Source organism: Schistocerca serialis, chromosome 3 (assembly GCF_023864345.2).
Source record: "Schistocerca serialis cubense isolate TAMUIC-IGC-003099 chromosome 3, iqSchSeri2.2, whole genome shotgun sequence".
Lineage (NCBI taxonomy): Eukaryota > Metazoa > Arthropoda > Insecta > Orthoptera > Acrididae > Schistocerca > Schistocerca serialis.
In genome coordinates this window covers 496408565-496422919 of record NC_064640.1, presented here as the reverse complement: position 1 = coordinate 496422919, position 14355 = coordinate 496408565, and the positions used below count along the sequence as shown (strand labels likewise).

At 36.2% G+C, this 14355-nt stretch overlaps 1 protein-coding gene across 2 annotated transcripts in view; it reads left to right on the top strand.

The window, feature by feature from the left end:
* The first annotated feature begins 370 nt into the window (after positions 1 to 370).
* The window catches only part of LOC126469524 (transmembrane and coiled-coil domain-containing protein 4-like), a 124555-nt gene continuing 110570 nt past the window's right edge, over positions 371 to 14355 (top strand). Inside the window, exons 1-4 of one of the 2 annotated variants that reach the window (XM_050096643.1) lie at positions 371 to 567; positions 668 to 834; positions 8545 to 8689; positions 9048 to 9059. In XM_050096643.1, coding sequence (XP_049952600.1) covers positions 480 to 567; positions 668 to 834; positions 8545 to 8689; positions 9048 to 9059 — 412 coding nt within the window. In that variant the 5' untranslated portion in view covers positions 371 to 479. Of the gene's footprint in view, positions 568 to 667; positions 835 to 8544; positions 8690 to 9047; positions 9060 to 14355 lie in introns of those variants that run through there. The other variant, XM_050096644.1, reaches the window with a different exon arrangement.

The following is a 14355-nucleotide window of genomic DNA, read 5'->3' as shown; positions in this document are numbered from 1 at the left end:
GAGAGCAACTCGCGATTCCACCCGCGATTCGGCAGCTGCGAGTCAAATTGGGCAACACAGTTAGTGACGCCTGTTTACTTGCGACTTTTCCCCGAGAAGTCCTCTCGAGAGCAACTCAGCGAGTTTACTCTCAAGTGGACACCCACACTGATTCCAAAATTTCAGTTGTTTCCCATGATAAACTTGAAAATTTTTAGTTTATTTTGTATTATGGTTTAAAATGATGTTTTTTCCTTCCATACTTTTATTTATTTTTTGGTAAATTGCTTTTTGGTGCTAAAAATCGATATATTGTTCTTCCATTTTTTTCTCAGGGTTGGCAATAAGCGCTATTCACTTGTCATATTTGTTTTTAATTTTCACGAGCATGACGTTTTGTAACCCTCTAATTTACAGAGTTTAGGTTTATTTTTGTTGGTTGTCTCTGTGTCTTCGTACTACGTTTATTTCGTGAATGTTATGTACAATCTGATAATTTAATGGAAACAAGAGAAAAATCATTGGAAAGTGAAGGTGGTGTTTGCAGTGGAGACAGTGATGTAACTGCTGTCAAAAATGTGAATCCAGGTCTAAAAATGGTTTCTTCGTGAAATTAAAATCGTAACGAGTTACTTTTAACCACGACTTGCTCTCTGTCGATGTTGTTACCAAGCTGAAATTATTTCAGGCCCTATGGGAATAGATATGGCAGAGGTTTTGACGGATGCAGGCATTTACTCCTATGCGGCGATATGTGCCTTATCGTTACATGAACTTTTTGACAATTGGTGGGATCAGGCATTTAATCATAAATGCATGAAAACCATACTGGAACACTTGAAACTTCCCAAACAGGTGAGTCAACGATGTCTCGTCTAACAACCACCAGTAGTTAGTGCAAAGAATGCTGTTTCCATGTTCCAAATTGTGTTATGTAAATGACTGTTCCGTTTGCTGAAGCATGCATACACTTGCGTATATCCTTGCATAAGTTCCCAAAGACTATGTTATGCATTTCCACATGATACGTTTATGCTTTTAACTAACCAATAATCTGTTGTCATGACAACATTGCTGATTGCTTGTGAGCGTTTATGTGGTACAGATCCGACAGGCATTACACCCCATAACTGCCCTCTAATAATGTTTCTCTCTCTGTTCAGATTGTACTTCCTATATGCGAGAACCTATCTGTATGCTATTACTGTGTTGTTTTTATTATTGTAAAGTAACCATTAGGCCTCCTCAAATTTTACTTGAAGTTTCAGTAATCCATTTAATATATAGTTACAAAATTGTAGGTATTTTTTACTTGTTTCTGTTGAGTGGAGGGTTGTAGCTGCAGATTTCCATTTCCCCTACTGTTCCTATATTTATATTATCATGAGAGGGAGGGAAATGGCTATTTGCTGTAGAATTTTATAGCATAGATGGATCAAAATCTGGATTAGATTGCGATAGTGGCCCATCTTGAAATCTTATTTTTTCCAGGCCAATCTGTGTCATAGCGTGATTTGTGTGTTCATTTCATATGTGAAATACTTATTATTATTATTATTTATAACAAAACCTGCGAGGAAATTTCAAAAAAGCTATGTTATATGTTAGGCAAACCTAACAGTATGTTGGGGCAGATTATGTAAATACATATATCAACAACTGTGAAAAATATCATTACCAAGTTCTGTTATATGTAATAACACTGAATTTGTTTCAATAACTAATATTCTATGGAAAATAATGTAGAAATTCAGAACAGTACTAGACTTCCTTATAATACTTGCAGATAGCATAAACTCTTCATAAATTGTCATTTGTTGAAAGAGAAAGTCACTACAAAACTTCCCAGTGTTCTCATTTTTCTTAACAGACTATAACATATTCAACAATTAGTTAATTAATTGTCAGTGCTAAGTTAAGATGAAGGAAAAGTGATAAGTGTCACATGACCATTTACCACTTCTTAAGCCATTTTGAACACTAAGACTCCAGTATACTTGTTCGGATCAATATATAGTGGAACTGCCTTATTCAAAGCACTTGGTCCCCATAATAATTAGGCTGTCCTCAAAGTCTCAACATTAGTGTGTTGTCGTTAAATAATTGAACAAGTGATGTTAGAGGGCATCGTGACCGGTTTTAATATAAAGAAGAAAGAAAGACACTATCTGGGCCATTTTTTATGTTAACATGGAGTACCGGTTTCAAATATCTAACGAAAGAAGAGAAATGAGTACAGCTTTACAAAGGTAGTTATAATGTGTCATTAAAAAAAATGCACATAGGCAGTATAGAAATAAAAAAAAGGAAATTTTCATAAAGCAGTTCATAGTGAACTGCTGTGAATCAGATTTTCAGCAAGGTGAAGATTCAGTTAAAACAATGGAATTTGTGCAAATTGAACTGTTAAGGAAAGTTACACACATTTGTACATGGCTAATACAGACTTCAATGCCCTCATTTACCAAAAGCCACAGTCATAATTAATTAAAATTTTAAAGTAAATGTTTAACAAAATACAGATTTTAAAAAGTATTTATTAAAATTGGTATGTATTAATTGTAATATAGTATGTCTATGAATTTTTGATCTTTATTTTTTTAAGCTTTTACTTTGAAATATTAACTTATTATGAATGTGGCCTTTTCTATGTGAGGATGCTGATGTATGTTGTCAGTCATGTGACAATTGGCAGAAATTTCCTTATTGTTCAGTTTGCACCACTACATAGTTTTATTGTATATTGCTACCATAACTATGTTTACATCACAATATGGTCAGCTGTGTACCATCATATATCATTAGACATCTAAGTCTGAAGATAACCTGTTACAAAGGTGAAATAGGTAATCCAAATAAACATAAAAACTAACACAGAGGGAATCTGTCTTTCTTCTTATTTTCGGCAGACATATGCAAATGTTGAGTTAAAAGTGTGTGTGTTTTTATTCTGTTCGGTCCCATACCATGTTTTCAGCAAGTTCATTGTTTGAGTGCATTATACATCTTATGTGTTATGTGTCCAGTGTTTTCTTGTAATTTTGAAAGTTACATAGTCCAATTGCAAACATAACCTGTGCACTTGAGGAACTTTTGGCCACAACATCCTCATTCAAAACCAACAGTGCTCCAATTTTGTCATACATTTGCATGGAAAACAAAATAAGGAATATTTCTGAGAATTTTGGGACGTTTGCAAACATATATTCTTGAAAGTTGTGCGTGTTAGGCATAACCTACTTTGTAATAAATTGGATTTTGTGATTTACAGTTAATGTAAATAACTAACACATTGTGTCATGTTAGTCTTCTCTTTTAACAAGAGTGTATATTGTCTGCATTGGTCATAATCTAGAGCTGTTTGTTAGTAACCATAAGCTGAAAATTGTTTCACATAGACAGTAAATTTTATACCAAGTTTCCCTGTGGTCATAATAGATATCTTGTCTTCGCTGTAAATTGCTTCATTTCTAAAGGGCTAAAGGTAATAATTGCGATATAAAAAATCTTAAATTGAAAGAAAATCCACACGCTTACTTTAAAGCCTGTGAAATATTGCCCCTGACCAATGTGGATACTGTCTCTTGTGCAGGATCTATCACTACTCGTCCACTTGACTGAGATTGACATGTCAGTGGTGGGTCCAGTGTCCTGTACAGTGAAGATGGGGACGAGGAAGAACTCTAGGTGTTTATCCATCCTCTTAACTAACAAGTTCGGGTGTGCTGTCTTCCAAAGAAACTGAGCCAGTGACACTCGCTTCACGCATTGCAAAACATTATATTCCCATGTCAAGGTGAGGCAAACACAGAAGGGTAGGATCTATTAAAATCATCGGCAGTTCAAACATATGGCAAATAATGGTTCCCCTTAGGCTAAACTGCAGCAAGAGATGGGAAGGAACACGATGTATAATCGGTGTATATACCTGGGGGCCTCATTCAACATGTTGAGGCTATTCTGGCAGCCTTTGAGGGAGCAAGATGCAACCAACTGCAGATTGTGGCACATGTTGAAACAAGTGATGACTGTCATTTAGGTTCCAATTTCATGACCGGCTGAGAAAGTTAAGAATGCCAGCCTCGCTCAAGGAGTTTCAACAAAGCTCACAATCTGCAGCATTGTCCCCAGAGCAGATCATGTCAACTGCTGAACAACAAAGTGCTTGAATTTGAAGCATTCCTAAAAAGTTGTGAAGCACACACGATTCTAGGTGCAGAATGCTGGTTAAAACCTGAAGTTGACAGCAGCGAGATTTTTGGGGAAAATTTCCGTATAGCCTATTGAAATAAATAGGCTACTGGGAAATGGAAGGCAATGTATTTGTCACAGTAGACAAGAAACTCAAATCCACCGAGATAGAAATTGCAACTACATGCAAGATTGATTGGGTAAGACTCAGTATCAAGTGTGAGCATAAAATTGTGATTGGAACCTTCTAGGGACCACCTGGCTCACCTCTTGATGTGACCAAAATCTTTTGGGGAAAATCTCAGTTCACTTGTACGTAAGTATGCCAGTCATTGGAGGTGACTTTAATCATCCAACAATCGATTGGGATAGTTACAGTTGGTGGTGGACCATGACAAGACATCCTGTGAAACATTACTAAATGTATTCTATGAAAACTACCTAGAACAGATAGAACCCCACTCATGATGGAAATACTGTATATTCGATCTAATGGCAACAAATACACCAGACCTCTTTGAAGATGTCCATGTTGAAACTGGAATCAGTGACTATGTGGCAGTTGTAGCAACAATGGTTACCAACGTAAATAGGGCAACTAAAACAAGTAGAAAGATTGATATGTTCAATAAACTAGATAAAGAAGCAGTAACTAATGTCATACCTCAATAAGAAACTTGAAACTTATAACTCAGGACAGAGGCATGCAGAGGAACTACGGCTCAAGTTAAAAAGAATGGTTGAGCACATGCTGAATAGCTATGTACCCAGTAGAACAGTTCATAGTTGGAGGGACACTCCATGGCATACAGCTATTGTAAAGAAACAGAGACTGAGACTGTTGCATAACATGTAAAAAGTGAAACGTGTGCCTTTAGGCAGAGAGATGCGGAATGATACAAATTTGGCTGTCAAAAGAGCAACGTGTGAAGCCTTTAGTGAGTACCATAGCAGAATACTGTTGAGGTATCTCTTGCAAAACCCATAGAAATTCTGGTTGTTTGTAAAGGCTGTTCACTCACTCTCAGATGAGAGAGGAACTGAAATTGAGGGTAGCAATTCAGAAGCATAAATGCCTAACTCTGTTTTCAAACTTTCCTTCACAAAGGAAAACCCAGGAATATTGTGGCAATTTAATTCCTGTACCGCTGAAAAGATGAATGAAATAGATACTAGTGTCAGTGTTATTGAGAAGTGGGTGAGATCATGACAACTGAACAAAGCCCCCAGGGCCTGATGGAATCCCTCTCGTCTAACTACAACTTATCGTAGATCTGTTGAACAAACGAACCACGTGGGGTAGCACAGTGGTTAGCACACAGGACTTGAGTTCAGGAGGACAACAGATCAAACTAGCATCTGGCCATCCAGATTTAGATTTTCTGTGATTTCCCTAAACTGCATAGGCCAATGCCGGGATGGTTCCTTTGGAAGGGCACAGCCACAGTGAGGTACCTTCAACAGATTTACATTGTTCATGGAACATGGATTTCGAAAACAATGAACATGGGAAACCCAACTTTCACTTTTCTCACATGACATAATGAAAGCCATGGAGCAAGGCAGACAGGTAGATTCAGTATTTCTTGATTTCTAAAAAGCATTTGGCTCAGTACCACCTCCAGGCTTATAATGAAAAATATGATCATATAGAGTATCAAGCAAATGTTATGACTGGATTAAGGATTTTTTGGTAGGGAGGACACAGCATGTTATATTGGATGGAGAATCACTGACATATATAGAAATAACTTCAGGAGTGCTTCAAGAAAGTGTGTATGGACCCTTGCTGTTCATGTTGTATATTGATGACCTTGTGGACAGTATTAATAGTGACTTCAGACTTTTTGCAGATCATGCAGTTATCTGTAACGAAGTACTCTCTGAAAAATGCTGTACAGATATTCAATCACATCTTTATGATATTTCAAAGTCCGATAATATCAGTGAGTCACAGTTGGAATCGGTAAATCAATACAAATACCTGGGTGTAACACTGTGTAGGGATATGAAGTAGAACACTCACATAAGCTCAGTCATGGGTAAATCAGATAGGAGACTTTGGTTTATTGAGAAAATACTTACAAATCACTTGTGTTAGTTATTTTCATATTCCATGGATCACTTTGCACAATAAATCATAATGATGTGAAATGAGTCATTTTACATTCCTGTTGCGAATTAATTTGTGTATGTGGCTATATGTTGAAATTTATAAGTTTCCCCCCCCCCTCCCCCCCACACTTTTTCTTTAAAAAAAAAATCAGATGTGAGTTATTAATTCAACCTCATTACCTTTTATACGTTACAATAATAGAATTTCTTCTGTGGAATAGAAGAAATTGTCAAGGAGAAACATTTTCAGTTTACTTTAAATGCATGAGAGTCATCCTATAATGTTGCTCATGTGTGTGGGACCCACACCAAGTAGCACTGAGACATTTAATGTATACAGACAAGGGCAGCACAAATGGCCTTAGGTTTGTTTGACCTGTGGAAGAGTGTCATGGAGATGCTGAAAGAACTGAAAAGGCATACTGTTTAAGATAGACGTAAACTATCCTGGGAATGCCTACTTACGAAACTTCAAGAACCGGCTTTAAATGATAACTGTAGGAATACTCTACCACCCCTTACTTACCACTCTATATAATAACAAGCTTCGATTAATCAGAATGCACACAGAGTCATTAGTCATTGAAATAGTCATTCTCTTTGTGCCCCGTATGTGAATGGGATAGAGGAAAACCCTAATAACCGGTACAATGGGATGTACACTTTGCCATGCACTTCACTTTGCAGAGTGTAGATGTAGTGCAAAATTCCATTATGCTTACACATGCAGAAAGATAACTCTTCATTGAATGTCAGCTTTATAGGATGGGACAAATCGGGTGAAGTTATATTGTATGAATTCTGAAGTTAACTTGCATGAATTTCCATGTGTGTTTCAGTGCATTTCAAAACGTAATGTAGCTACATGGCAGCCCTCTCATAAGAGCCTTAAAATACTGTCGTCTTGCACCAGTTATTCAGGATACATTTTACACCCATATTGGAAGTTAAATTGCTCCTTCAAGATGGAAAAGCCTATTAACATGTACAGTCCTGATACTTTAAATAAAACTATCTTGCACTGGGACTCGACCAAGAAAGATGCTTTGTAGGCACTGCTCTTCCTAATGAGCCATCCAGCCACTTTTATTTTGTTATAACGAGAGGGCTTCTTTTGAAATTGTGTTTGAAGAAAGGTTTTAGTTACACTATCAGGTCTTAAAGTACATACTGCCATCTATCTTATACATAGCATTACATTAAAATGTAAACTTCCATATTGTTTCCACTGAAGGATGGGGACATATTGGAAAAATATAAATGCACAGCAAATATCTATGTCAGAGCCAAAATGTTAATTTTCCCTGCACTGATCCTCTATGGAATGGTCTTGGAAATGGAATAAGCAAAAGAGGTGTGCAAAAGTATCCAACAATGCCTACTTCAACATTAAGGCTTGCTTTGAAGCTTTCTTAACACACTAGAGATTGACACTAGAGTTGATATATAAACTGCTGTTTGTGTTATGAATTGAGCATCTTTTGTTCTTATCTAATTTTTTTAAGGTGACCAATTTTTGAGTGAAATTATTGCTTATATTCTTTCATATAACCCAGTTATTCATTGAATCTGTAAATGTTGAATTTAACTAATAAGGAGATAATTGAGCATATATTACAACTGGTAGCCATCAGAATGTTGTAACTGCTCAGCACATATCTTATTCACAAGGGCCCTCTGTTACTCTGTTGCTTCTTTTGATTTTTGTATTCCACATGCTGTTAGGGCTATATTCTGTTTGCAGTTATGCAAGCACTCTAACCACACTTTTTTGTGTATAAAAAGTTCAGCAATCCAAGTCCCATGTCAGTGGTCATTTTATTAACATCTACTTTCAGAATTTCCTTCTGACTGCTTTCTGGTAGAGTTAGTCCTGTTTTGTATTTCAGTCACTGCCTCCCTACATTTCTTGCTGGTGAAACTATTGGATTCTTATTTTTCTGGTATCTGTTTCTATTGTAATGTCAAGTTTGAACTTTATTAAATAATGAAATAAATAGTGTACTAGTTAGTTTACTGCATGCTAAGACAGTCACTTTTTAATGTCAGAGTAGTTAGATGTTTTAATCACAAACTCACTAGCCTAATCATGCCAGAAGTATTAAGATTATTAGAATGTTTTAAACAAAAGCTTCAGTACTATAAAAAATTCAATGATTTTTTTAATGGCAACATTGTCTTCTTTCATTTATTCGTGATTTTTTTTCAACCAGGGTAGGTGTTTGCTTCAATAATGATCACTGCTGTACTCTTTTATAGGTAGAATCTGTGATGATATTAATGATTGAGGGGAAATGCAGTCAAAAAGCAGATGCATATGTGGACCTGCTTCTTAATGAAGAACGATTACATGGAAATGCCCTGCCAGTTGTTCAAGATCTTATCGTGCTTGCAGTTAGGGGAGGTGTGTCTAGTTATTTCCTTAAATGTGACATATGCTATTAGAATTCTTTGTCTCACATTTTAGAGAAAATTCTGAATACTGCCATTTTAATTGATTTGATGAAACCCAAGTGGGAATATCCTGGAAATGGTTAATAGATACAAATATCATTCATCTCTTATAATAACTGCTATGTAGATGTCTAATTTTCCTGTGCAAAAGTGTGTGTGTGTGTGTGTGTGTGTGTGTGTGTGTGTGAGAGAGAGAGAGAGAGAGAGAGAGAGAGAGAGAGAGAGAGAGAAATGAAGTTTCTCAATAGTTCTCCTGATTTTAATTATTTCATATTGATAATGTATTTCCATTGTTTCAATGCGCAAAGGATTGGCAACTGGTATGTACAAAAGGCTTTGAATGAGAATTTTCTGCATGTGAATGTTTGAATTTACAAAACACTATGTGCATGTGTCAGTTTTTTTTTTACCAATTTTTTTTTTTTTTTAACAAATTTCTAATACCTTATGATATCTACATGTTGATCATATTTTAAGTGTCACTTAATACTTTCCCCACAACTCCTTTTTCGTCCCATTGTTACTGTTATAATCATAGTATATTCGTTAGAAAGGTGCTTCATGCTTTTATAGCATTGAGATTGAGTTCTGTAATTAAAATAATTTGTTGAGCATTGTACGATTTTGGTTTTTTGTGGTTTTCCCAAAACATTCGAGGCAAATGCTAGGATGTTGTACAAAAATAGGGCACATTCTTCACACACATTTTGCTGATAATAATTTGTAATTATTTTTGTGCAGACATTATTGTTCATTAATTCATAGTATTCCATAATAATTCATTGAATTTAGTCAAATGATTCTTGATTTTATGGCAAATTTACAGGGAGCTTATAAAAAAATTGGTACCAATAGGACAAAATAACCACCAAACATGAATTTTGTTGCAATCCAATAAGGTGTCTCTTCTACCTGCCTACCGAGCAATGTAGCATAGTGGTTATGACATTGCACTTGCATTCAGGAGGACAATGGTTCAAACCTGCATCCAACCATCCTGACTTATGTTTTTCGTGATTTCCCTAAATCGTATCAGGCAAAGGCTAGAGTGGTTCCTTTGAAAGCACATGGCTGATTTCCTTCCCCATCCTTCCCTAAGCTAAGCTTCTGCTTCATCTCTAATGATCTCATTGTTGATGGGGCATTAAACAATAATCTCCTCCTTCCTCCTTCTGTCTGCCTCCAGTGGCCAGTTTCACTAACAGTAGGTAGTACTGCTCTTCTAGTAGCAAATGTGGAAGTGTGGAAAGTGGCTCAGTTTTTCCCTTGTTTCTTTTCTCATGTCCTTTTGGTTCTGTGTGTCCACATGAACCACACTCACTCTGTCACTGAAGAGTCACTACATAATTCATAAAATAATGATAAAAACTGAAGCAACACAAGAAAACAAAATATTTGTGTTGGTTTATACAAATGAGTAATGCATTACCGGGGGAAAATCTGTAAATTAGTGTGAATAACTCCTGTCCAGAATGAAAAACAGGGTGTCTCAAAAAGAGTCATCTGATTTGACATGTCTATATTTCTGAAACTAATAAACATTTACAATGAATTTTGTTTTTTGATGAACAGGAAACTCAAAGATTTTTTGCCCCCATAGGTGTTCAGTATGGTCCCTCTTGAGATGCGCGGAATATGTCAATGTGGTATTCAAATTGTTCCCAAACTGCAGCGAGCATGTCTAGAGTTACAGCTTCCACAGCTGCTGTTATGCGATGCATCAGTTCATTGATTTTTGTTGGTAATAGAGGCACATAGGCTGAAACCCCCACAAGAAATAATCACATACAGTCAGGTCCCGTGACGTTAGAGACCAGTAATGTAAGGCTGAATCATTTGGTCCAGTGCGACCAATCCATCGTTTAGTAATCTTTGGATTTAAAAATTCCCACACTTCTAGATGCCAGTGTGAATGACTTCATTTACCCATCCTGTTGGTAAATGAAGTCATTCAAATCAGTCTCCAACTGTGGGAAAAGAAAGTTCTCAAGCATATCGAGATATGTGCTTCCTGTAACAGTGTTCTCGGCAAAGAAAAATGAACCATACATCTTTTCCTGTGAAACTGCACAAAACACATTAAATTTTGGAGAGTCCCTCTCATGTTGAACAACTCCATGCGATTTTTCCATTTCGCATAGTCTCACATTATGACGGTTCACCTTTCCATTTAAATGGAATGTTGGCTTGTCACTAAACACCAAGCATGGAAGAAAACTGTCATCCTCCATCTTGCCAATAACAAAATTACTGAACTCCACACATTGTTGTTTGTCACCTTCATGAAGACCTTGCAGTAGCTGAATTCATGGTTTCATGTGTAAATGTCGATGCAACACATGCTGGATGGACATCGGGGGCACGTCGAGCTGTGGAATTGCACGGCAAACGGATTTCTACAGACTATTTGTGAAACTATGTTGGATCCACACTGTATCTAGCACAAAAGCGGTGCTGAACAGTTATTACTGACCTGCACTGCGCAAAACTTAGAACACAAAATGCTTTCTGTTGTCCTGACAGCATTTTCTCTAGAACAGAAGTGGGTTAACATTGCTGCTACCTAGCAGAAACTATGTAAATCTCGAGAATGTGCTCTTTCCAACAGTTCATTATTCATCACATATATATCAAATAAAATAATAGTTATAATTTTTTTTTAAATCTGATGACTCTTTTTGATACACCATGTAAGTATGTTCCAAGGAAACCTTTTGACATTATTAGGAAACCGGTGTTTTATCTCAAAAAACAAGAAAGCGGTTCTGCAGGAAACCTATTGAAAGTAGAACCTTCAGAACAGTGAACACCTCTCAGAATATAGTTAAAATAGTGTTATCCAGTACAATTTCTGATGAGTTGAGTGTTGCCAATCTTTTGAATAGTTCTGTATTATCACACACATATCTTGTGAGGAAACTTCTGATCATTCTGACTGTCCATTTCTTGGAAAGATGTTTGCTTTGTGAAGGAAGAGTTTTCCACCAAAATAGGATATCGTAGGTGATAATATATTGAAAGTGAGTGAAACATGTTTACACTGATTTTTTTTTAACTTCATCTATCCCATCATTGACACGTGACATGCTTTAATTTCCATTGTTTGAGCAGTATGTCATTATTTTAGGCAAGAAAACAGAAAAGTTCAAAATCTATTAAACATATACACAACTTCAAATATTAATTTTTTTAACATCAAATGTGGAGCACCACAGGGCAGTGCATTTTACTTTACTATTCTTAATCTTCTTCAATGAGCTGCGTTATCCAAAAAGCACACTTCGTCTTATTTGCAGATGATGCAACCATAATGATCGACAAAGTACCCACATAACTGCAGTCAAGAGAATACTGTGATGAGCACATTCAAAGAAGCTGTAGAGTGGTTCACTTCAAGTGGTCTGTCCCTCAATTTTAACAAGACTCAGTTCATTCAGTTTCACATAGCACATAAAAAAGAGGAAAATGTTGAAATCAAGTGTGATTGCAAAGATATACTGGGAGTTGGGTCTTCTAGAATCCTGAGATTACATATTAACAACCACCAACTGGATAATTCACATCCTCAATCTATATATGGGACTGAATTCAGCAGCATTTACCATTCACTTGGTTGTATCCATTTGTGACCGGGAAATAATCAGTGCTGCCTACCATTGATATTTTGATTCACTGATGACATGGTATCAGATACGGCAGAAACCAGTCCATCATCAGAATTATATGTAGAGTACACCATATATGCTGTTGCAGAAATGTATTTAAACAGATGGAGATCCTCACCATGCCATGACAGCACATTTTTTTGCTTATGTATTTTGTCAAAAAGAATAGTACAAGTTGCAAAACAAACAGTGCATATCGTGATCTTCACAAAGATATAAAAAAGTCAGAGTGTTGTACAGAAAAGAGTACATTATTCAAATATAAAGGTATACAATTAACTTCCAGTTAGTGCCAGATCAGTCATTCGAGAGCTGACTAAATTCAAGAAACAACTAAAACTTGTTCTTTTGAATAGTGCTTTCTGTTCTTTACAGGAATATTTTTTTTTTTTACCTGTGTGTAATATTTTGTGAACTATGCTTAATTTTAAGCATTATTATATGAACTTCCTATACAGCACTAGTATCTCACATATCGACAGAACACATTATATATGAAGTAGAGTGTAAGCCTTAAAATTTGTTGTGTGACTATTACTACAATTATCTGTGTTATTATCTGGGCAATTTGACTTAACTTTTTTTGTATCTGTTTAACGTATGTTTTAAATTGTAAGCCTTATGATCATTTACTTATGGTTATTACTGTAATAATCTGACACATTCTAAATCCTAGTGATAGACTCTCATCAAGGTCCCTGGAGCTCAAAAATAAATAAATAAATGTGTCCTGTATGGTGTACCACTGTAAAAAAGACAAAAAATAAGACCAATTAGACATGTATTTACACATAATGTTGCTTTAAAAAACAGTACTAAATGGCAAGGATGAGACCAAGAACATTGATACTTGTGAGGCTAACCAGTGATCTGGTAATGCATGTTGCCTCAGTGCTTGGGCTTGTGGCTGATGGTCCCATTGTGTCACAGTATAAGTGCTATATTTTATTTGTTGATTACATTCTCATTCATGCACAATGCTTAAGTAAGTGCAATTGAAAATAAAAAGCAGCAAAATGCACACTATATATGTGCCTTGGCAATGTTGCTAAATATTTTTCTAAGCTGCGTGGCATGGGTAGAGACTGTTCTATCATCATTTGCTCCGGTGGGTACACCGAACCTCAGGGAAATAAACACACATTCCTGCAAGTCTGCAATAGACTGAAGTCACGAAATGGACGAAACAGTAAAGAGTCCAGGACATAGCAAAGTTGGCATAGAAGTACAACAGTTCCAAATCAGTAACCTCTTGAGACTGGAAACAAACTGCATCAACTTGGCTGTGCAGTGGCACAATAAAACAGCTACACTGTATCTGTTGTGTCCACATCCATGTTAGGAGAGGAATCCGAATCACTACAGATACAAAAAAGTTACTTGGCAGCAATTTCTGTGACATGAACAGTACAGGGAAGTACCAACATTGCTAGAACTTCACAGTTTGTTATGCAGAGGTGGGAGCTAGTAAGAAACGCCAGTGAGGAGAGGGCATGGGGTCAAGGATAGATATCACAAAATGGACTAAATGATGTTGTTTAAGGTGCCTGGTACCTTACCATAAAATCGTTCATTCATGTGGCCTTTCACTCAAGAATTGTCAACCTGGTGAATTTACGTATGATTTATTAAAATGACCACAGCCTCGAAAGAGCACGATAGTGCAGTGTGTAAGGTTGCAGGCAATTACACTGAGGTTTGCGGGTTCAAATCTACTATTCAATGGATTCTTTTTTCCTTTTTGGTTTTCATTATTATTAGTTTACTTTTGATGAGAACTGGTAACTGCCTGCATTATGTTGATTATAAAAAAGATGACAAAGAGAGAAAGTGCAGTTGAGTTCATATGCATTAGGCACATACAATCTTTTTAAAAATTGTATTATGATTTAAGAGTACTTAGAGTGATGGTTGATGTAGAAACACTAGTAAGATAAATTGTTCTCACATC